General features: G+C 37.0%; 5 protein-coding genes across 8 annotated transcripts; 2 read left to right on the top strand and 3 right to left on the bottom strand.

Annotated features, from left to right (window-relative positions):
- Window positions 1-68: 68 nt before the first annotated feature.
- Window positions 69-3,340, bottom strand: LOC116428125 (mini-chromosome maintenance complex-binding protein). Its single transcript, XM_031979335.2, has 9 exons — window positions 3,167-3,340; window positions 2,806-3,036; window positions 2,412-2,689; window positions 1,798-2,148; window positions 1,366-1,685; window positions 1,116-1,295; window positions 749-992; window positions 476-646; window positions 69-344 (listed from the first exon to the last, which is right to left on the bottom strand). The coding sequence occupies exons 2-9, from the start codon at window positions 2,819-2,821 to the stop codon at window positions 147-149; spliced, it is 1,758 nt and encodes a 585-aa protein (XP_031835195.1). The 5' UTR covers window positions 2,822-3,036; window positions 3,167-3,340; the 3' UTR covers window positions 69-146.
- An 856-nt stretch (window positions 3,341-4,196) lies between these two features.
- HDAC1 (histone deacetylase 1) lies at window positions 4,197-8,791 on the top strand. Its single transcript, XM_031979345.2, has 9 exons — window positions 4,197-4,366; window positions 5,349-5,461; window positions 5,677-5,794; window positions 5,900-6,273; window positions 6,354-6,501; window positions 6,600-6,885; window positions 6,977-7,205; window positions 7,353-7,443; window positions 7,531-8,791. Exons 1-9 carry the CDS (start codon window positions 4,318-4,320, stop codon window positions 7,599-7,601), a joined length of 1,479 nt encoding a protein of 492 aa, XP_031835205.1. The 5' UTR covers window positions 4,197-4,317; the 3' UTR covers window positions 7,602-8,791.
- A 351-nt stretch (window positions 8,792-9,142) lies between these two features.
- Window positions 9,143-12,947, top strand: LOC116428121 (uncharacterized). Of its 3 annotated transcripts, none has more exons than XM_031979328.2 (7): window positions 9,143-9,321; window positions 10,072-10,160; window positions 10,228-10,498; window positions 10,571-10,707; window positions 10,780-11,007; window positions 11,081-11,288; window positions 11,378-12,947. In XM_031979328.2, the coding sequence occupies exons 1-7, from the start codon at window positions 9,258-9,260 to the stop codon at window positions 12,901-12,903; spliced, it is 2,523 nt and encodes an 840-aa protein (XP_031835188.1). In that variant the 5' UTR covers window positions 9,143-9,257; the 3' UTR covers window positions 12,904-12,947. The 3 variants fall into 3 exon arrangements, with proteins under 3 accessions (XP_031835188.1, XP_031835187.1, XP_031835189.1); XM_031979327.2 differs by having other exon boundaries at window positions 9,658-10,160; XM_031979329.2 differs by lacking the exon at window positions 10,072-10,160 and having other exon boundaries at window positions 9,253-9,321.
- Window positions 12,948-14,093: 1,146 nt separating this feature from the next.
- Window positions 14,094-19,974, bottom strand: LOC116428127 (F-box only protein 32). 2 transcript variants are annotated; one of them, XM_031979340.2, is made up of 7 exons: window positions 19,831-19,974; window positions 17,151-17,197; window positions 17,030-17,079; window positions 16,471-16,657; window positions 16,225-16,400; window positions 15,830-16,080; window positions 14,094-15,750 (listed from the first exon to the last, which is right to left on the bottom strand). In XM_031979340.2, the coding sequence occupies exons 1-7, from the start codon at window positions 19,950-19,952 to the stop codon at window positions 15,552-15,554; spliced, it is 1,032 nt and encodes a 343-aa protein (XP_031835200.1). In that variant the 5' UTR covers window positions 19,953-19,974; the 3' UTR covers window positions 14,094-15,551. The 2 variants fall into 2 exon arrangements, with proteins under 2 accessions (XP_031835200.1, XP_076222058.1); XM_076365943.1 differs by having other exon boundaries at window positions 17,151-17,215; window positions 19,831-19,952.
- Window positions 19,975-20,484: 510 nt separating this feature from the next.
- LOC116428130 (18S rRNA aminocarboxypropyltransferase) lies at window positions 20,485-21,627 on the bottom strand. The gene is made up of 4 exons (XM_031979347.2): window positions 21,482-21,627; window positions 21,238-21,404; window positions 20,748-21,135; window positions 20,485-20,681 (listed from the first exon to the last, which is right to left on the bottom strand). Exons 1-4 carry the CDS (start codon window positions 21,606-21,608, stop codon window positions 20,485-20,487), a joined length of 879 nt encoding a protein of 292 aa, XP_031835207.2. The 5' UTR covers window positions 21,609-21,627.
- Window positions 21,628-21,685: the final 58 nt, after the last annotated feature.

Genomic DNA, 21,685 nt, shown 5'->3' with positions numbered 1-21,685 from the left:
CATCGCTATGTGTTCTTTAATTTGGTGTAATCGTTTCGAGAGATATACGCGAAGAATGATAAACTTCATAAAGTCCATAAATGATCCATTGAAACATAATACAAGGAATACACATTTAATATCGTGCCACGTAATCTTCGTAGGATTTACGCCTCCTTCTTTTTCGGTAATCTATCCAATCGTTCCATTTCCATTTGAACAGCCATCTTCCAATACTCCGTGGTTAAAGTATTTGATCCGTACGATAAAGATAACAATCTGGCCAATATCATTAACGAGTGTAAATGATCGACATTCACGTTTTTATGAATTTGTCTCAGTTGCACAAAATCGTTCTGCACCTCCTTGAGAAATAAAGAAAACAACGAAACAGTAGAACGAATGCCCAACTATTTTGTAGAAGCACAAGTAACAAAACGAAACAAAAAGGAGACAGATAAATAAATATTATTATAAATAATGCCTGTAATGTTACCTTCACAATATCATCGTTAAACTGGAACTTTACGTCCTTCACAACTTTCAAGTACTGACGTATATCTTTCAATCGATTTTCATCTTTTAGATATTGCTCTGCAACTTCTATTACATGTGGATAAACGTTCTTCGATTCCGCGTCTATCTTTAACACCACTTGATTTTGGCACTAAAGCAAGCGTGCACGTTACTTAAATCTGTTGTTTTATAAATTTGGTATCATTGGTAATGCAATAACTATTGAAATAGCTCGTTTAAATTTCTTACGCACGGGAATAAATGATTTGGCTTCCGACAAAATTAAGACCGGAATATCCGTTTCGTATTCCATCTTATAAAATTTAAAGTTGTACGTTACTTTTTGGAAATTAATCAAGTCACAGATTGTATTGTAATTTTCTCGACCGGCCTGCGAAACTTGACCAGGAGTTAATCTCGTTTCATCTATTACGAGATGAGTATTGTCGCTAAGTTGAAGCACTCCGCTGGTCAATCTATTAGAATCGTAGTCTTTTCTATAAACAAAACAATGTTTAGACATATCCGAAATATATAGAGCGTTGAGTCGCGTTATTTATTAATATTTCACCATTTGAACGACGTTCTAACGATTTTTACATATCTACGCAAATACTTACTTTGGCGATAAAGTTAAATCATTCAAATTTTCCAAAGTTATCTCCAACAAATGACTTTTTTCCACAAACATTGTTAAAAATTTATACAAATCTTCCACAAATGTTTTGTTTTCATTAGCAGGAAAATGTGTTATATTTATTGGATAAGTGCCAAGACAGAAGTAATCCCTTCTCATGTAACTAAAAAGAAATGATACTTTGCTAATATCGTTCGGTTTTTTTCATTCTCTATCCATAAATAAATACCTACATCGACGAAAGTAAATGACAGATCAAATAATCAGCAGCTAGGCGATCCCCAAATAGAATATTACTTAATACTAGGTGGAGATGGTTTCTTATTGATTTTGCTTTGGAAATAATTTCTGGAGCACTTTCAATTTCCTTGGACAAACGAGACAATTTGATAGCATGTATTCGAGGGACTAAAGATGTGGGAGGGTGATGAACGTTCATTTCTGCTTCTGTCATAGTCTCGTCTGTATCATAAGCATTTATAAATGGATCTAAAGATACGAAACCTATTATTTCAATAACTTCATTCAATTTTAAAGCCATATCGTCGTATATCTGTGAACCAAAGAACCCACACCAAACATGTACAAAAAAAAATATATTAGAAAAATTCCTCTAACAAATGTACAAAAAGTTTGATAAATAACTTTAAAGAATTTATCCCAACCTTGATGATACATGTTCTACCATCATCTATCGGAATTGGGAAGTTTAATAAATACTCCTTTGAAAATATATTCTGTCTATCTTCATTATGTTCCTTAACATTGTTTTCTGTGCTTTCTGTATTTAATAAAATTCTATCTTTTTTACGAACTGGTTCGGAACAATCCATGGCTTCCTCTGTACTTTCTTCTAAATTCCTTTTGCAATTTGTGACTGCATTTAAATTTAAACAAGAGGATTTTTCATACCTTTCTTTTGCCCACTCGTTTAAACCAGGTGTTGATATAACAACACAAGTATGTCTTTCGGCACTACAATTTTTTTCAGACTCCACCAAGATCTCTTCATGTGGCTAATAGAAACATAAATGAAATGAAACTTTAATCAAAGTAAGAATATAAAAAGGATGAGATAATTACAAAACATGCACATCAAAAATAAGACAATGTTGGCAGTTTTATACATGAGATAAACTGTTCTTCTAGTATCTCACACCTGAAACTACCATCCACATTTTTTTATAAGCCCTGACATTAATCCAAAATGTCCATAGAATTTGGACAAGGATCGATTGCTGTGTACCAAAGGGCTATAAGAAACTATTTGTATAAGTACCAAGCATCGAGCGGAGTCTGCATACATTCCAGATCTAATTTCTTGTGCTTTGGACAGAGTGTTCTTAACTTCGTACTGCTGGAAATAATATTCAGGATTGTACATATCCTGAACCATTCCTTGAAATCTGACCAACTGACGGTCAGTAAAATAATGTAGCGGTACATAGTTAAGGCAAGGAATTTGCTTCACAATTTCAGGATTTTCTAAATTGACGTTACATGTTGACTTGTTAGCAAGAAAGTATTCAGGCGTCCAATCCGATATATTAAGCCGTGCTAAAACAACGTAAATATTTTTTATATTCGTGTCCTGTGCTTTTATTCGTTAAGGACATTGTTATTAGCACATTTCACAGTTCATTGTATCTTTATTTCTTACAAAATTTACTTACATGTCATGATATCCATATCCAATAATTAATAACAAAGACCAACTGAAAAGTACGACAAGGCTACCAAAAGCGCGCGAAAATTGTTCAGGCAAGAAGAACACGGATTATATACATACGTATATAGAGTGTCCACGGGCACTGATTTAGATACCCTTGCTCTAAGAGTTGTCCGAGCTGTGTAAGTACCTATATAGGTACTCAGGTATAAAACCTCGTGAACAATAATACAATCTATAAAATAATACGTAAATAATACAATCGTTGTTCTTATACACAACGCTCTATATATAGGTGTGTACTTAGGTGCCCGCGGCACCATAGTGACATTTCCCTTACGAAAAGTTACCCACTCCATACCTACCTTTACCTGTCGTATTGAACACTACATAAAACTGCTCACAACTTCCTTACAATCTTAAGCAACTCCTTGAGTAGAGGTAGCGAGAGAAACTGTTCCGAGTCACTAGCATGACGGGAGCATGTCACTAGCAATTCGACACCTCTGCATTAAACTATAACGCTATCGCGTGAATGGATAGGCACGGTACGACGGTAACGCCAGGCAAGGATAGCTGCAGCTGCGTTCCGTGGTGGAAGCTCATAAATTGAGAGGGAACTACGAACGGTTTAGCGAGAACATTATAGACACAGTATATTATTGTAAAACACTCAACGCGGACGGCCGAGCTAAGAGGAAGTCGGAAACTAGAGAATTGTTATTTTCAGCTAGAATCATCTTTGGTCCTCACTTCAGCAAACCAGATACATTGTAAGGGGCCATAAATTCTCTTCAAAAGGTCACGTGTTACATCCGGTCCTCACTTTGGCGAATTCGATTGTTAGCTGTCGACGCGTTCGCTTTTACGAGAACATTGTGTGTTTCTCTGGGTCCCGCGCTTTCTCTCAGCATATGCGCATGGAATCGTTCGCGCATTAACCAGATCTCCTCCACCATTGGCCCAAGGAGACTCGGAAGGAGAAAACAGGACCAGTGAAGAGGGGATGCGAGCCGACAACGAGCGAGATTTACAACGAAAAAGCAGAACGATTTCAAACCTCGAACGTTTAACCTACTTATAAACTCAGAAATAAAGCAGAAGTCGAAATTTCCACAACCAAAAGTATAAGTTTTATTTCACGCGCCACGAGCAGAGTACCTTAGTACACCACGGGCACTTTACCCACGTAAAGTTCCCTAAATTTTCCCTAACCGCGAACGGCGTAACGCAACAAAACATTCTAGGTTTAGGTTGATATTCGAAGCTACTCATTGCTATAATTTTAGGTAACAACGTCTCTATTCTCAACATCATTCGTTTTATGGTTAAGTTTGGTTTTAAGCAAAAACGACACCTGTACTAAAACTTTGAAAGTTTAACTACTGAGTATTGCGCATGCGCAAACGACAGATCTAGTGACGCTGTGTTCTGTCGGTGGGTGCCGCGACACTCCGCGGTCCGCGTTTGATTCATATCAGATATTTTCCTATTTACCAGAAAGAAATCGGTTAAAATGTCAACTTTACCTCACAGCAAGAAGCGTGTTTGCTACTACTATGACAGTGAGTGGAAGAATTAGAAAATTTTCTAATAATTCATGATCCCGCGAAAACATTATACACGCACGAAGAGATTGTCAAAATGTGTTTGTGCTATCCGCGTTTGTGTCGCCTACAACAGATTCTTTTCATATCCAATTATGAAATTTAAAGCATTTCCGTACTAATGAAATCTCATATTCTTAAGACTTCATGGAACATTTTTTTTGTTCGGGATACTTGATATTTCTATCGTTCTTTCTACCTTCTTGTACGGTTTTAGGAGCGCTAACACGAAAGATTCACAGGTAAAGCTTCGTGCTACCGTACTTGAACGAAGAAAGAGCGTCGGCTTTATGTACCTATCTATATATTTACCGTTCCGCTATCGCTTAATTTTCCTTGCCATTTTTCTGATCGATTCCAAGGGAAACATATTAAACTTAATTTAATTTTAAATTCGTTTTCACCAGACCACGATGTGTCGGTTATATTTAAGCATCAAAATTTCATAGCAAACCGACATTATAATAACAAATCATGAATTATAAGTTGTATTCATCCAGCAACTAAGTATTGCAGGAATTATTTTTTTCGTTATAGTTGATTTTATTCAATATTGAAGTCTTTTCGGTAAAAAAAATGTCAATATCCTGATCATATCAAAGTAATTGTAGGTTATGGCGAGCTATTCTGAAATTGTATAAAATTTTTAGTAAATATGAACACAAGGACGTAAAATTACACAGTTACCTTATAATTACTTCAAATTTTCGAAAAGCGGAATAGCTTTAATCATTTCTATTAAGGATAATATTCTTTTTTACTAGTTACGCGAAAGATTCTCAAGTATATTTCGGCTGACCGTACATTCCTAGCAACATAGACATTAGTGTATTTTTTTACACGGCTAAGATCATTGAAATGATTTAAAGCTAAGCTGCCTCACCATTTGTGTATTTTTGTAATAAAATGATACAAATGAAAATGCAAAACCTTGCTTTAGGTGATATAGGCAATTACTACTATGGGCAAGGACATCCTATGAAGCCACATCGTATAAGGATGACACATAATTTACTTCTCAATTATGGTCTCTACAGGAAAATGGAGATATATGTAAGAATACTTGATTTAGTTATAGTTATAGTTATAGATGTAGATATAGATATAGATAGAGATATAGATATAGATATAGATATAGATATAGATATAGATATAGATATAGATATAGATATAGTTATAGTTATAGATCTATGTATTTAATATTGAATATATTTAATTATACAATTCATTACCGTGTTTAAATAATTTTACTTTTCTTTTTTATCTAGCGACCTCATAAAGCTACTGCAGATGAAATGACAAAATTTCACAGTGATGAATATATTAGGTTTTTAAGATCCATAAGGCCTGATAACATGTCCGAATATAACAAACAAATGCAAAGATGTAAGGTTACACAAATATCTGTATTAATTAAGTGTTATAATTAACACACAAATAGTATTGTAGCTGGAGGCAAATTTTCCTAAATATAATTTGATCTTTTCACAGTTAATGTAGGAGAAGATTGCCCAGTTTTTGATGGTTTATACGAGTTTTGTCAATTATCAGCGGGTGGTTCTGTAGCTGCTGCTGTGAAACTTAATAAACAAGCTTCTGAAATATGTATAAATTGGGGGGGAGGATTACATCACGCCAAAAAGAGTGAAGCATCTGGCTTTTGTTATGTAAATGATATTGTTTTGGGAATCCTGGAACTGCTCAAGTATCATCAAAGAGTTTTATATATTGATATTGATGTTCATCATGGAGATGGTGTAGAGGAAGCTTTTTATACCACCGATAGGGTGATGACAGTTTCTTTCCATAAATATGGTGAATATTTTCCTGGTACAGGCGATCTCCGTGATATTGGTGCAGGAAAGGTGAAAAATTTGTTAAAAACTAAATACTAGTAGTTGCTTTTTATATAGTGGCACAATGATACATTATTCTTTTTAAACAGGGAAAATATTATGCAGTCAATATCCCGCTAAGAGATGGGATGGACGACGAAAGTTATGAGTCAATATTTGTACCTATTATTTCTAAAGTGATGGAAACTTTTCAACCTTCTGCTGTTGTTTTACAATGTGGTGCTGATTCCTTGACAGGTATAACTTATGCATATGCATAACTTTGTAAAAATCACATCACATTTTAATTTGTTAATTGTTTTAATTTGTTTTAATTTGTTATGAATTTTTTATAGGAGATAGATTGGGTTGCTTTAACTTAACAGTTAGAGGTCATGGTAAATGTGTTGAATTTGTGAAGAAATACAATTTGCCGTTTTTAATGGTCGGTGGTGGTGGATATACAATAAGAAATGTCTCGAGATGTTGGACGTACGAAACATCGGTAGCTCTCGGTTCCGAAATTGCGAATGAGTTACCGTATAACGATTATTTTGAATACTTTGGACCTGATTTTAAACTGCACATTAGTCCTTCGAATATGGCGAACCAAAACACACCTGAATATCTTGAAAAAATTAAGTATGTTATATCGAAATATTTGACACATAAATTGTAAGCATTTATTTTGTAGAAAGTATTCCTTATTTCATATTTTTCAAATGTATTGTAGAACCAGATTATTTGAAAACTTGCGAATGTTACCACATGCACCAGGCGTACAAGTTCAACCCATCCCAGAAGATGGTGCGGTTATCGAAGATTCAGAGGCTGAGGAAAAAGTAAATCCAGATGAACGATTACCACAACGAGATCTGGATAAAAGGATACAACATGAGAACGAATATAGTGATAGTGAGGAGGAAGGAGAAGGAGGGCGAAGAGACAATAGATCATTTAAGGTAACAAATTCTATTTCTGCAGACATAAACAGTTTACTATTTTTTCGTTTTTTGTTTTTTTTTTCGTTTTTCTTTCGTTCTATCTAATAATACATGTGACTTACATATATTCATGCATACAATGAAACTGTAATTTCTTTCAATTAGGGTTCCCGAAAACGACCACGTTTAGAGAAAGGTCAAGAAGGCATAGAGGGTGATCTCAAAAAAGAAGAAGACATAAAATCAGAACCAAAAGGTACATAAACGTATGCGTATCTCGCTACGTACGAGTCTACTTTTATTTGTACTTTTACAACAAGATTTTGAACTGAATATTTTACAGAAAATGAAAAAGACGAGAAAGGAAATATTACAAACGAAGAAACGAAGAAAGATGGCGGGGCGAATCCCTGATAAATGTCTATCTGTTGAACATTTAAGAAATTGGAAAAAGTCCTTATTTAAATCAAGTATAGATAAGTATAGGTAACTTAAGTCATGAAACAAAACGATGTTCGCTGCCTCGAACTCAGTATACGATTCGAAATTTTCATTATTCTGATTCAGAATTCTTGCGTTTCGATGGAAATATTAGCATGCATTGATTGAATTCGTGGTAAGCGACATTGTTATCGCGTACACGTATGAGCGTGTAATTGACTCCAAGCGCTCTGCAATTTTAATTGCTGACTTATTAAATTTACAGACGTTTTCCGATATTCTTAAATTAACAGTTCACCGAATGATCGACTCTTGAAATATTTTTCGAATTGAATAGTATCTTGAACAGTCTGTCTAATTTTGTGATTTGATTAAAACCATTTTCATATCCACGTATACCAACGAATGTACCCACTGAGTCAGTCAAATGAAAGCAGGAACATTAATTAATAAGACAATTTTCACCGAGATGAAAACTATATTTTATAACATTCATTCGACGCTTCCAATGAAATCATAGAATAATGACAGACGATACTTCAAGATATGTCAGATTTACAATTAGTACGTCGTGATGAATCAAGTAAATACATAAAAATTATTAGTAACATTTTGGACGGTACGTGTCCCATTTCTTCTTAACCATTACTCGCAATGTGATCTTGATAAAATCGTTAATTATGCGTGATCTAAAATCGAAAAAGTGACTGTACCGCGAGCAAGTATTATGGATTAACAAATTTTTTTGCTTCCTATTCTTGTACATAACAAAGAATGAGGTTTAAACGAAATCTTACATGCAATAATACATATACATATACATATATAACTACATAACGATATTCTTTTTGATATATAAAGTATTTTATTTTATATGAGAGAAGTTGATCTAATCAATGAAGAAGAAAGTTTGATGAAATTAGGAAAAACGGTCAATGAACATACTAAATTCGGGTGTAGATTGTAGAACTTTGATTATAACTTAACCAGAAGTAATTTTAAGTGTTTAATATTACGAATATGATTTGCTCGATTTATATTTCTGTATTAAAATTGTAAAAACATTCTTGTTCAGAAAAGAAAGAAATGGAAAAAAGAAATAGTGTTACCCTCCAAACGCGTTTCGGTAGAACTTGACGCGAGAATAAAAAAAAAATTGAGAACTTTGTGTATATAAAATTGAAATCTTTAAGCCTCAAGAATATTTCAGAAGAAAACTAAACTTATCAAATTGTACGACGACAGATCGAAAGAGAAATATGTCGATTGATCTAGTTGTAATTACTACCATTACTTGTAATTAATTATCCATCACCACGCAAAGACAAATTCAATATAATATTACGTATATCTAAGTCGATTTGAGATAGATCAATTACGATATATATGTATAAATATATATATATAAACAAAACACATGCACACACGTACACACACAGGTCACACAAACATACACACATACCGATACATATATATATATATATATATTTATTTATTTATGTCCAGACATGAATAACACAAATGTTTTTAAATATTTATAATAAAAAATAAAGAAATCTACCGCGTGTATTAGTGTGTTAACTTTTCTCGCCACGCGACTTAGTGGAGCGCGTGTTCTGTTCTATCAAAATGGTGGTAATCTTGAGAAGTCGAAAGGTTGCTCTATGCTTTTTTACAATTTTGATTACAAGAGGTGTGTCTTATCAAAAGTATAACGGTCGGAGAGCAACTTCGATACGTCCAATATGATAACGAATTATACCATTCGTTCTACACGTAGTCCCGTCGGTGGTACGAAATTAAATAACGAAACTGCAATTCTAACCTTATATTCGAGCAAGCTTGTGTGTTAAAACATGAAAACGATGCATGACTGACTGTAGTTTACACATAAGTTAATATTATCGTCAAACAGCATAATATTGTTTATTCGAATGAGACGAATCTAACGATTGTTATATATAAAACACCCAAAAAGTTTCGATCGATCGGTCAATGCAAGTTTCGTTATAAATTTTAATCCCTTTAGATTCATATACATCTATGAAAATGATTTCTCAGTTATCACATGTTATGACTCTTGCAAACAGTATCATTGGAGTAAGCGTTCTTGCTATGCCATTCTGTTTTAAGCAATGCGGTATTATGTTGGCTACTTTGGTTTTACTGTTAAGTAGCCTTTTATCTCGACTTGCATGTCATTTCCTTATTAAGTCTGCTGTGATGTCGAGAAGAAGAAATTTTGAACTTTTGGCATTTCACGCGTTTGGTCACATGGGAAAATTCTTGGTGGAATTGTTTATCATTGGATTTCTTGTGGGAACATGCATCGCCTTTTTTGTTATTATGGGTGATTTAGGACCACAAATAGTAGGAAAAGTATTAAACAAAAGTCCAGAAGATATTAGAACTAGTTTGCTTGTAACAACAAGTATTTTCATAGTTTTACCTTTGGGATTACTTCGAAACATTGATAGTTTGTCCAGCCTTTGTACCGCTACAATTATATTTTATCTTTGTCTTGTATTAAAGGTAAACAATCTTTTTCATTCCGTATAAAGTTTTAATTCATCGATTAATTAGTATTTTCTTCTTTTAGATAGTGACAGAGTCAATGCAACATATCTTTGCTGGAGATTGGTATGAGCATGTATATTATTGGAGACCGTCTGGTATATTACAATGTATACCTATTTTTTCTATGGCTTTATTCTGCCAGACTCAATTATTTGAAATATATGAAACTATTCCAAATGTCTCTTTGGAAAAAATGAATGAGGTTGTACGTGGTGCATTAAATATATGCACCATTGTGTATCTCTGTGTTGGATTTTTTGGATATATTGCATTTTGTACTCAACCTTTTACAGGTACTTTAAAAATTTAAAATACATATTATCCCTTCAGGTACTGTTAAGTGTGATGCAATATGTAATTTTCAGGCAATGTATTAATGAGCTTTGAACCTAGTTTGTCATCTGAAATGATCAAAATGGGTTTTGTGTTCTCTATTGCATTTAGCTTCCCCCTAGTCATTTTCCCATGTCGTGCGAGTTTAAATTCTCTCTTATTTCGTAAGGTTTGTATAAAACGCAGTTATATGCAATAATAATACAGTATTGGTTACTAATTGAAATATAATTCCTTACAGGTGTATAGTCACGAACCATCTGTAAATTATTTACCGGAATCAAGGTTCAGATGTCTTACCATAGCAATTGTAGCTGTTTCATTGGTTACTGGTATTTTAATACCAAATATAGAGTTTGTTCTTGGTTTAGTGGGATCCACAATTGGAGTTATGATATGCTTGATCTTCCCAGCAATATTTTTTATATCGATTAGTAGCAAACATACTAATGAAAGACTACTGGCACAGGTAGGATTGCTAAATGCATTTATCATTGCTAGTGTATTTTATTTATACATTGTTTTATCTGTATATTACTTAGATCATTTTATTTATCGGTATTTGTATTATGATTCTGAGTACATATGCAAACTTGTATGCTTTGGAAGAATCGAGTAATACAAAGGTATCAATAACAACAAGCAAACCACACAATCAAATTAATAGTTTGCAATTAAATTTAAACAAAGATGATCTTAATGCAGTTGTAAATATTCCTCATAATCATGAGATTCTACCAGATATTAAAGGTACTAAATATTATTAATGGATTTCTTAATAAAGGTAATTAATTTTATGTCGTGCATATATAAGAATATAATATAAATGACATTTCTAGAGAAAATAGATCAGCTGCCAGACTTGAATGTTCTTGATAAATCGGTGAACGTACAGTCGAAAGATGTACGGCAGGAACCACCGATTCCTGTTGAGCGTATTGTTGTTACAGAAAAGCCGATTCTTGAAACACAAAAGCCTAGCGAAAATATAGTAGCTACTGTTGCCCCAGTAATTGAAAACGTCATGGATGAAATAAAAACATTGGACGTAGAATTCAGTACAATGAAACCAACAGAGAAAAATACTATTGTAGAAGTGAAAAAGAATAATTTCATTGATACACAAAGGAATGAGAATCTCATAAATTCTGATGCCATTAAAAAAGAAGAAACGGAGCTAGCTGCGGATGCAGAAATTGTTCATGTATTGGTTTCAGAAACACATAAAAAACTTGAAAACATAAATCAGAAGATAAAACAATACCAAGAGAGTGGTAAACAAGAGCAAAAGATGACAAACGATATACAAGTGCTTAAAGAAAATGAAAGGAAATTGGAAACATACAATGAAAAATTTGTTTTACAAGGGAACAACAATTCTAGAACTTCAAATGTTGTACAAGATAAAGAATTCCTAAGTAAAACAAAAAAAGATAACAATGAGGAAACCTTGCAATCAAAATTGGAAAAAACTGTATTCAACAAACAATTAAATGAGGTGAAAAATGATGAATATCTTAAAGCTAAGCCATTGAGAAATGAAGAAATTGTAGAAACCAACGTTCAAAATAAAAATTCCTTTCTGACCAAAGTTGCGAGCCATAAATTTTCAAAATATCAGGCGATTGATCGACAGGTAATCGAAGTTGCAAAAGAAGAACATATTTATTCAGAAGAGTTACCGAAGGGTCCTATTTTAAATATTTTAACAAAACGAAAAATTTATAAGTCTGCATCTCCAAATGCACCCTTAGCAAATAATAATGATACTAATAAAGATCTGTCTAAAAGTGATAATGTACCTGATGGCATTTCATCTAGCCCACAAGAAAAATCGATTTTAAATAGTAGAAATCGAAAAACACAACACGAATATTCCGTACCTATTGCTTTAAAAATGCGAAATCAAACAAAAATGGAAAATGTGTCTGTTTTATTAGGAAACAGATCGGAAGAAAATGTTCAAGCTATTCGTAGAGACATTTTACAAAATCATGAACGTGACAAACGTGAAGTTAATGTAAATTCTGAAAAAACTGATACCAAAGTTGCAAGTGATATTTTTGATAAAAATGCAGAACGATTAACAAGAAATTCTACGGTAAAAGACAACAATGATGAATGCTCTAAGCAAAACAAAAATATGAAAGATGAAAGTATAACGGATAAATCAAAATTAATTGCGAACCAATCTGAAAATGGTTTAATAGATACGTCGTTAATTAAAATCAACATGTATTTGTCGGAACAAAAAATCACAGATGCGATATCAGTAGATCCGAATGTTGCTATGGGCGGAGAATACGTTAAATTAAAGCAAAGAGATTTAAAGTCTGTAGATTCCAGTGAAGATTGCAATATGTAACTATTTAGAGACCTGATTAGGAATAATATATGCAACATAATATATGTGTGAAAACTTTATTTTATAAATAGGTGTTATTGTTCCTGTTAACTGTACTCGTAAGTCATATGCGTACAGTACGAGAATGACTGTAATATATACGAATATTTATGTTTCACGCATCCCTTATATTTCGATATACAGATCGCTATTCTTTTACGTAACCAGTATCCGTAAATAAATACAATTACTTATTAATATATTTTTACAGTGAAGGAAGCGTTGTAATTTTGTCTCGTCGCAACACCTTCTAGCAATAAGGTTCATTATATTTTTGTACAAAAAATTTATTTACATATTGACATATACGATGAAATGGCTATCTATTTCTGTAATATTACCTTCCATAAACTTCGATCGTTTAAACCAGAGGTGTCTAACTTACTTCCCTTACGTTAGTAACTCGGAAACAGCGTTCTCCCGCTACCTCTACTCAAGCAGCTGCCCGAGACTGCCATGTGAGCAGTTCTATGTAGTGTTCAATACGAGAGAACAGGTATGGAGGGGGTAACTTTACGCGAGGAGAATGTCACTACGGTGACATTTCTTTGGATATCGCGAACAAATGAATGTAATGTCTACTTAAAAACACCGTAAAAAAGAACACATAAGTTGATAGATTAATTAATATAATTAGAATGCTCGAATAGGTTACGAGAAATGTTAATACGGACAAATGTAAGTAAGTATATACCGTCCGTTGTTTGAAAGAAGACCTCCGGGAAGGCACAGGGACAAGAGGGGTCTTCCGTTGTGTGCGTTGCGTGACGTGACGGTGACGCGACGGAATTAGTATGTGTTACCGTTTATACGGCATATACTTACTATGAATGAAACCTACGAACATCAATATATGTCCATTCGGTAAAGATACTTAGCGTATACATAATATATAAAAAAACAAAGACACACCGATTCGTTTATAAGAAGTAACAAGCAAAAGTATAGATAGCTTATTCAACTAGTAAATTGTATCGTACAAAACTAATGGGAAATTGAAAAATAGTATAATTTTTAATATGAACATGGTATGTACAGATAATTGTACATATACACGTTTAAATGAGCTTTAATATATATGTATATATGTATGCACACTTACATACATATATATTAAAACAATTTAATGTATATATATATAAATATATATATACAGGTAAATTTTTTATTTCAAAGCATTTTACACAACACTGATCTACAGTTGTTTATGTAAGTAAAATAATATCGATCCAAGAATGCACAGGTCAGTGCATGAAGCAGTGTAACGTTCGATGAGCTGCTAAAATTTTGCACTTAAATTTGCAATTCGTGTTGCATTTTTTTTTTAACCGAAGAACATACGCGTTTATGTGTACATCGTTTGGTCGCCCCATTTTTTCTAATTTTTCAAGTTATATAATAAACTATGCGTATACACGCGTGTAACGATCGTAATTGTTGCCATTGAGAAAAACGTAATATCAAAACAACTATGCTGTATGTTTGAACGGAATTACAGAAAACACTTCAATTCGTCTAAATGCAATAGCATCCATTTTGGCAGTATAATTTTCAGCGTTTCGAACGAAACGGTCATTAGACATTATATATTTGCGATATCTTGGAAAATCCGACGACGTTACTGCTAAACCAATACATACAAACAATAACTGTATACTAAGCATCGTAAATAGGAATTTGACCATTCTTTTAACGAGTATTCGGGCGAGAAATGAAAATACATGCGTGTTTCCATTTGTTTCTCCCCTTATTTCGTGAACCTGCGAGCCCATTCATTTTCCTTCTGACTTTCAAAATAACTTTCAATCTCCGTCTTTAACGAGGATAAAATACCAACAGCCATTGTCGAACGTATCGCCCGTAAAACGCATCTATATGTGATAATGAGTAGTGAAAATAAATGTAAAAATGCACGAAAAGTTCAAATAAATGCAGAGAGAAAGATAAATTCACCGAAATGGAAATGAATCGTGTGATGGCGATAGCTACCGATAGACGGGGTAAAATTACACCGCGAGTGACTGTCCAATTTTCTAAACGGTTCATACACGCGTCATAGAAATGCGAAAATTGATGCATCTTGAGCAGTCCTGGTCGAATTTTTGTTTCGAGCGCTGTAAGTTTCAATTCGTACATTCGTTTCGTCGATTTTTGAACGTTTAATTGTTAAAAAGGAAAGGGGAAAAGGAGAGGGACAGGAAAAGAAATTACGGAAGACAATCGAATTACATGCATCGCGGTTAAAAACGTCGAAGCTTTCGAGAAACGAAACTAACGAAAAAATGACTGGCAATTTCTGCAATCGATTCAAGACCAGAGAAACGCGGTCTTGTAGCACGAAGTAACAGCTCGAATGCGAAAAGGATGCTTTTCGCGTATCGTTGGTTCAAAGTTTACACGACAACGATGAAATCTCTAGGCAAAGAATAACACGTTTCGAACGCGAGCGCCTGCTCCGATTGGATACGGCGCCGCGCGGACATCTATACCCCGGCTACATCCGAGGAATAGAGAAGGAGATGCGATCGCAGTCGGGAACACGGTCGATCTCGACACTCGTCTCGATGCATCGAATCGCGTTTGGAACTTGACGGGCGCGTATGGAGCGTTCATAGCGAGAAGAACTTGAGGAAAGTCTGCGGAGGAATCGGAACATGAAGGGAGGCTTGATCCACGTCCGCTAACTTCTCTTGAAACGCCGGATCCTGGTCAGCGATACAAGGATGACCCAACGACCGCCAAAACAAGCAACGGCAATTGCGGCACAATTGAATCATCTCTGCATATTCTTCCCGGAGCCCAAACGACCTGAACACATATTACCAACGTATACTCGATGAAGATTGGCGAAGCAATGGTCAACGGCAGCTATGCGCGCGCACCGTACCTTCGAGCAATGGTAAATATAGTTTTCCAGTCTTTTCCAGGATTGTTTTGTCTGGTAGCGGTTATCTGTTGGGACGTGAAATGATACTGAGCGAGCTCCCGCCAAATTCTTTGTTCCTGAGCCAGGATGGCTAGATGTTCGCAGGCTTCCGAAGAAGCTTCGATGTCTCGTGGATCGCTCAGTCGAAGAAGCACTTCCCGACGACATTCGGCGGGCAAGTCGGACCATTGGGGTTGCTGTTTTTCATCCGGCTTGAAGAAAGAAAAGAGAAGAAATGAAAACTAAAGCAGAAAAAGAAAGAAAAGTAAAAAAGAAACAGAAAGAAAGAGAGAAACGGGAGAAAACAAAAGTTTCCTTTCCATGATTTCTTAGCAGGACCTAGAGTGTCTACATACTTGAGTAATGGTAATCGACGAAGCGATTTGCAAAATTCTTTCAAGGGCTGCCTTGTGTTTCTCCCACAAGATGACGGAGCCCAGAGGTCTTCCGCCCCAACAGCAGCCCGCGCTGAACGCCCGCACCCTTTCGATCAAACGACGAAGCCTTCCAGTTTGTTGCTGCGACAACGATACTGTGAACAGGCAGAAACGAATAAACATAATTTATTTGTCACACGAATTGTTCGCGAATAAAAATCTTACCTTCCAGCGCGACTTCTTCCAACATATTGAACAGTACTCTCTGAGCGCATCCGCTGAGACCACCCATTCTATGGCTGACCAAAAGATCGAGCAGTCGCACAATATAATTGAAGCGTCGACAATCGTGCACCGCCGATAAAAAGTCGAGCCTCTTCAGCGCATCGCTTAATCCGTTGAAGCCCGCGATCTGCGAACACAACAATTTCGATTCGCTGCACCGCTATTCCTTTCTCTTTGTTTGTGTTTCTTTTCGATCGCCGGTGCATTTGTAATCTAAAAATAGCGGTTGCATGACTATTTCGAAACCCAACCAATGTCGATCCATCTCAGCAGCACACATTTTTTTTCCCTCGTCTCTGCACTTTCCACTTCCTCCTTTCTATTGTACTTTCCACCGTCTATGATCCACCGTTCTTCGTTTATCCACCCCTCGTTTTACATGTATTAATCCGCGGGCAACAAACTTCTACGACCTTTTCGACGAACGAATCCTATCTTGCACGTTTCTCCTTTCGCGGGACTGAGTTAAATATAAATAAGCCTGGAAGGAGTCACTCACCTCGCGCGTGCACTTGAGCGTGATGTGGCAATGCGGCTGGACGACGTTCTCTAAAATTATACGAAACAAAGAAAAACTGTTGATCCTTTCGAGTTAGCGAACGCGAACGGTCGCCACTCACCCTTTCTTTTCTCCTTCTCCTTTTTATCGAGCGCATCCTTGTCACCGCTGCAACAGTCAAACCAACTAATCGGGTGATCGTATCTCGACCTTTTCCTCTTCGGAACCGATCAAATCGGTTGCTTCGTGTCGCGTTAACGAATTGCTAGTGAATCGTCGGCGTAACACGCTAACGAGCGATCCCTTTTCATTTCTGCCTGTTGCGGAGGATTAGAAATGGGACCGATTCATTTTCTTTAACCCTTTGCGGACGAAGATTCTTTGAAATATAGAAAACCTTTAACAGATGAAGCTAAATTCTATATCAATCGCATAAATAATCAAAATAAGGAACTTGCTGTTCGAGTACTCTTGATGTTTGAGTAATTAGATCATTCGTTTGCCACGTACTGTTCCAAATATGAAAATCTGATCTCGCCAAAATGTCAACGTTCGTCCGCAAAGGGTTAACATTACGTTCGTGCAAAACGAAACCGAAAGTGCTCGTTTCGAGTTCTCGAAAGAGCTAGAGTTTGCAAAAATATCGTTTCACCGAGCAAGAAAAGTAAAGCGTTTGTTCAAGTAAAAGCAGAAGAAGAAGAGGGAAGAAAAGGAAAAGCGTTTCCGTGGGATTTGCGCTGCATCGTCGTCATTCGGGTCGATGCATGATCACTGGCAGAGACCTTGCACGCGACGCGGTAACGCTGTAACGCTATATGTAACGCTGTAACACGCTTTCACGCCGGCACAAGGGAGAGAAGTCCATGCATCCATAGTTCGCAGCATTATATAACTATCGGTAATACGTGTTCGTAATGCTTGACCATGCGAATAACTACACGCGCACACGAACAGACCTAGGACGTCTTCGAACCGCACGGATACTGTATCCGGGGCTCGATGGAACGGAAGTAGATTCTCGAAACTGATGCAGATCTGGTTTAGCTGGGTCACGACCTACTTCCGTATCGGGACGGGGTCGCGCGGAATATCTTTTCCTCGGTGATAATTCCCGTGTATTATGACGAATCGCGCGCTTTATCTTTCGAAACGTAGATTTCTGGAGATCCGTTTAGCGGAAACAAAAGAAAAGCTACGCGTCGCGTCATCCTTAGTAATGGTTTTGTCCATTGCGGATCTCAAGGCTAACGAATGCGTATCAACTTGCTACACTCCACGAGCAACGACTGCAATGTACGATGAACGCGTGTTGCTTGCTCCTGAACCGATTGTTATCAGCGAAAATGTGAAGAAAATTAACCCTCTATAGGCCGAATTTTTCTTCGTCACTATAAACAAATGTATGTAGTATCAAATGAACAAACATGAACCTGTAAATACAAATGAACAATCTATTCGATAGTTTTAATGATTGTATTAAAACGAGTATACCTTGTAAGTTCGAAACTACAATGACGTTGAACTTTCACGTGTGAACATATAAAAGTTGAACTTAACCCTTTGAACTCTGTAGGCTTCAATATTGCATCAGTTATAATATTAAATATTTTAATGAATCTTAAAGAAACTACCCTAAAATTATTAGATTCTCCACACATCCAAATTCTGTACTAAGAAGGAAAATAAAAGATCGAAGAAATGTTATAGCAATTAGTTGCAGTTGCTGATAGATTACAAAACAACCTGGAGTGCTAAGGGCTAATTAATTACTTCATTTTCTTCGCCACTGTACTATGCAAAATGAAATAAATCATCGAGACACCAATATGTTGGTATACGACTTCGAAGTCACTCAAGCCTGTAGAGGGTTAAGTAGAAAGAAGGGAAAGCCACTGTGAAAGAATATCGTTCGTTCGACGAGGCACAAGCTTATGTATTCGTCGGACGAATCTACTAGGCAGGTAACGTAACGTAGGTACCAGGTAAGTAAGCACCCAGAGGAGCAACTTTTACGATCACGCGAAGCGTTCCAGCTCTGAAAGCGTAGACGAATGGGAATAGATGCAAAGATGAACAAAGGCCACGGAGAGCCTCGCGTCCAGCGTTAATTAGAAACGCAACGTCGTACACTCGTAACGAAAGACGCGAGCAGAGATCTACGAAAGTAGACGCCCCGTGTTTCCCGAGGACCAGTTCGAAGAACGATCGGTTTATTCGAGCTTGGAGTTGCACTCGAAATTCGAATTGACGCGAATCGAATCGGCTGTTCCCAACGCAGTAACGTTGATAATACACACGCTTCGCGAGCGCGACGCGCGTAGTCAACAATTACAAACTTGCATTCTCCCGAGCGTCATGTTTATTTACATCGCAACGAAATCACTGACAACGATAAAATAATCTGTGACAGTTTGATCGTCACCTGTCGAGAAATTTGGCCGACAGCGAGTCGAAAAGTTCACGGGAAGAAAAGCCAACGACAAGGTTGACATCGTACCAGGAAACATGGATGGGTTCGCGGACGAATCTTGGTTCGATTACGCGAAATGTCAGGTGAACGTAATCTCGGCGAGTAACGAAGCGAGATGAGGCGACGCGACGCGACGGTAGCACACAACTGTAAACAAACCGTGAGCCGACTGTCATTCGATCGATGGAACAGCTGTCAATGGTAATTAACCGTTCGAACGAGACAGCTCGTTAGCGTTCGTTGTCATTCCCAAAATGGAAAACATCTCGTTCGATGGAAAGAGTCAAGACGAAACAGTCGTGACTAGCCATTTGCTCTGCGTCGCACTTACCGAAGCAGGAGAGAAAGCGTTTTATTGTTGGCGCACTCGAGGATTTTTTTCTTTTCCCAACCCTCGACGGTCTTGACCCATTCCTCTCCAGGACTGCGCCAATCCTTCGATATGAACGGCATCGTCTGTAGGGAAAACGCGAGACGAGCGTAGTCACGCGCGCAACCGTACGGTTCTCTCTCCCCCGCGAGAAACCTTGGAAAATCCAGTTCACTGTTTCGCGGACGCCCAATGTTTGGCAGCGAGACGGTACAGTTCGTTCGGTCTGGTTCGCAGCTCCGATCGACCGCGCATGGCTTTGTTTTACTGACGTCACTCTCCTATCAGCTGTGCGACGATCCGATCGCGCTTCGCTTTCGCCTTTCGTGATATCCTCCCGCCATCTTGAATCTCACGGAGGAAACGCGTGCGCAACGGTACGGTTATTCGGCGTATTACAGCCGCGGTATTCGAATGTACTTCGCGTGAAATGCGAGAACGGAATAGCATCGAGAGATTCTGTTAACCGGCGCAAACGTGTCGATCCGTTTTTTCTTTTCTTTTTTTTTTCTTTTCGTTATTTGTTTCGTCGTTTATACCTTGAAATAAAAACACATAACACAACCAACGTTTCTTCCGGATGAGAACGATAAAGCCAATTTTTATGTACAATCTTTATGTTATATTTAGATCCTTTAAACGTTCGTCTACTTTCAAATCGGTATTCGCGGTACTCGAATTTCCTTCTTTTTTCTCCTCCTCCTCCTCCTCCTCCTCCTCCTCCTCCTCCTGTCCCCCCTTTTTCACCTCGTTGTTTGTCTCTTGATCCGCCTCCTCCGATTCCGAATCGGTTGGCGGGAAATCCGAAGAAGCTATGAAAAAAGAAAATGAATGCTTATCGTCTGGATCGAGTGTGTCGTAAATGATGGTAAAGTTACCGATCCTGTTTATCCTCTCCTGTCTAGCGTCAACGAGAAATTGATCTTGGACCGCTATGATTTCTTCGGGATTTGCGCAAAGCGAATATTTCTTGAGCAAGTCATCGTTCAGTTTCAAAAAGGAATGGCCCCAGGAAAATTTTCCAAGATAAAAGTTGGCTTCCTCGGAAAATCCTGTTATGATTAATGCGGCCGCTATTGCTTCTACGCAACTCAATTGACAAGGTTTACCGTAATTTATTGGATTTGCGGCGACTAGAAACGGCAATAGACGAGGATTCGGAGTTTTCATTCTACCGAACGGAGTATCGTCCAACCGTGCCCAACTACAATCGACAACCGCGCAACCGTAATCCCGTACAATATCGCGATCGATTGGACTCACGCACTGAAACGCAACAATACCTTCGCTTTCAGAACACCATTCGGATCACCTTGTTGTTTCGTCTGTTATAGATGCAGAATTATATATCGTTTACATCGTACATACCTTTTGTCCAACCGGAGTCAGGACCAGGCCTGGAAATCGAGCACCTAACCTCAGTATTTTCACGAGACCGTGCCTAACGAGTTTTCTACCGGAACATTTCTTCGGATCGCATTGTTCGAGGTCCCACATGGCAACCGGAAAGGAAAGGGGCCATTCTTCGCTTTCCTCTAAACAAATTCAATTGCAATGTTCTCGTGTTTTCCTCGAAACCGTATAACCGAAAGTCTCGTCTTTTTCTCCTAACCTGATTCTTCGTCATCCTCCTTGTCAGACTTGTCCCTTTCTTGTCGATACTTTTCTTCTTTCCCAACCACATGACGAGGTCTCCTCGTTAATATTTTCTTTTTATTTTTCTTCCCACGAGATGACATGAAATTTCGTAACGATTTGTAATTTGACACTACAGATTCGCGTGCTCTTCAATGACTACTTGCTGCACGCGTACTTA

This window comes from Nomia melanderi, chromosome 3 (genome assembly GCF_051020985.1).
Source record: "Nomia melanderi isolate GNS246 chromosome 3, iyNomMela1, whole genome shotgun sequence".
NCBI lineage: Eukaryota > Metazoa > Arthropoda > Insecta > Hymenoptera > Halictidae > Nomia > Nomia melanderi.
This window is presented reverse-complemented; position numbering and strand designations above follow the sequence as displayed.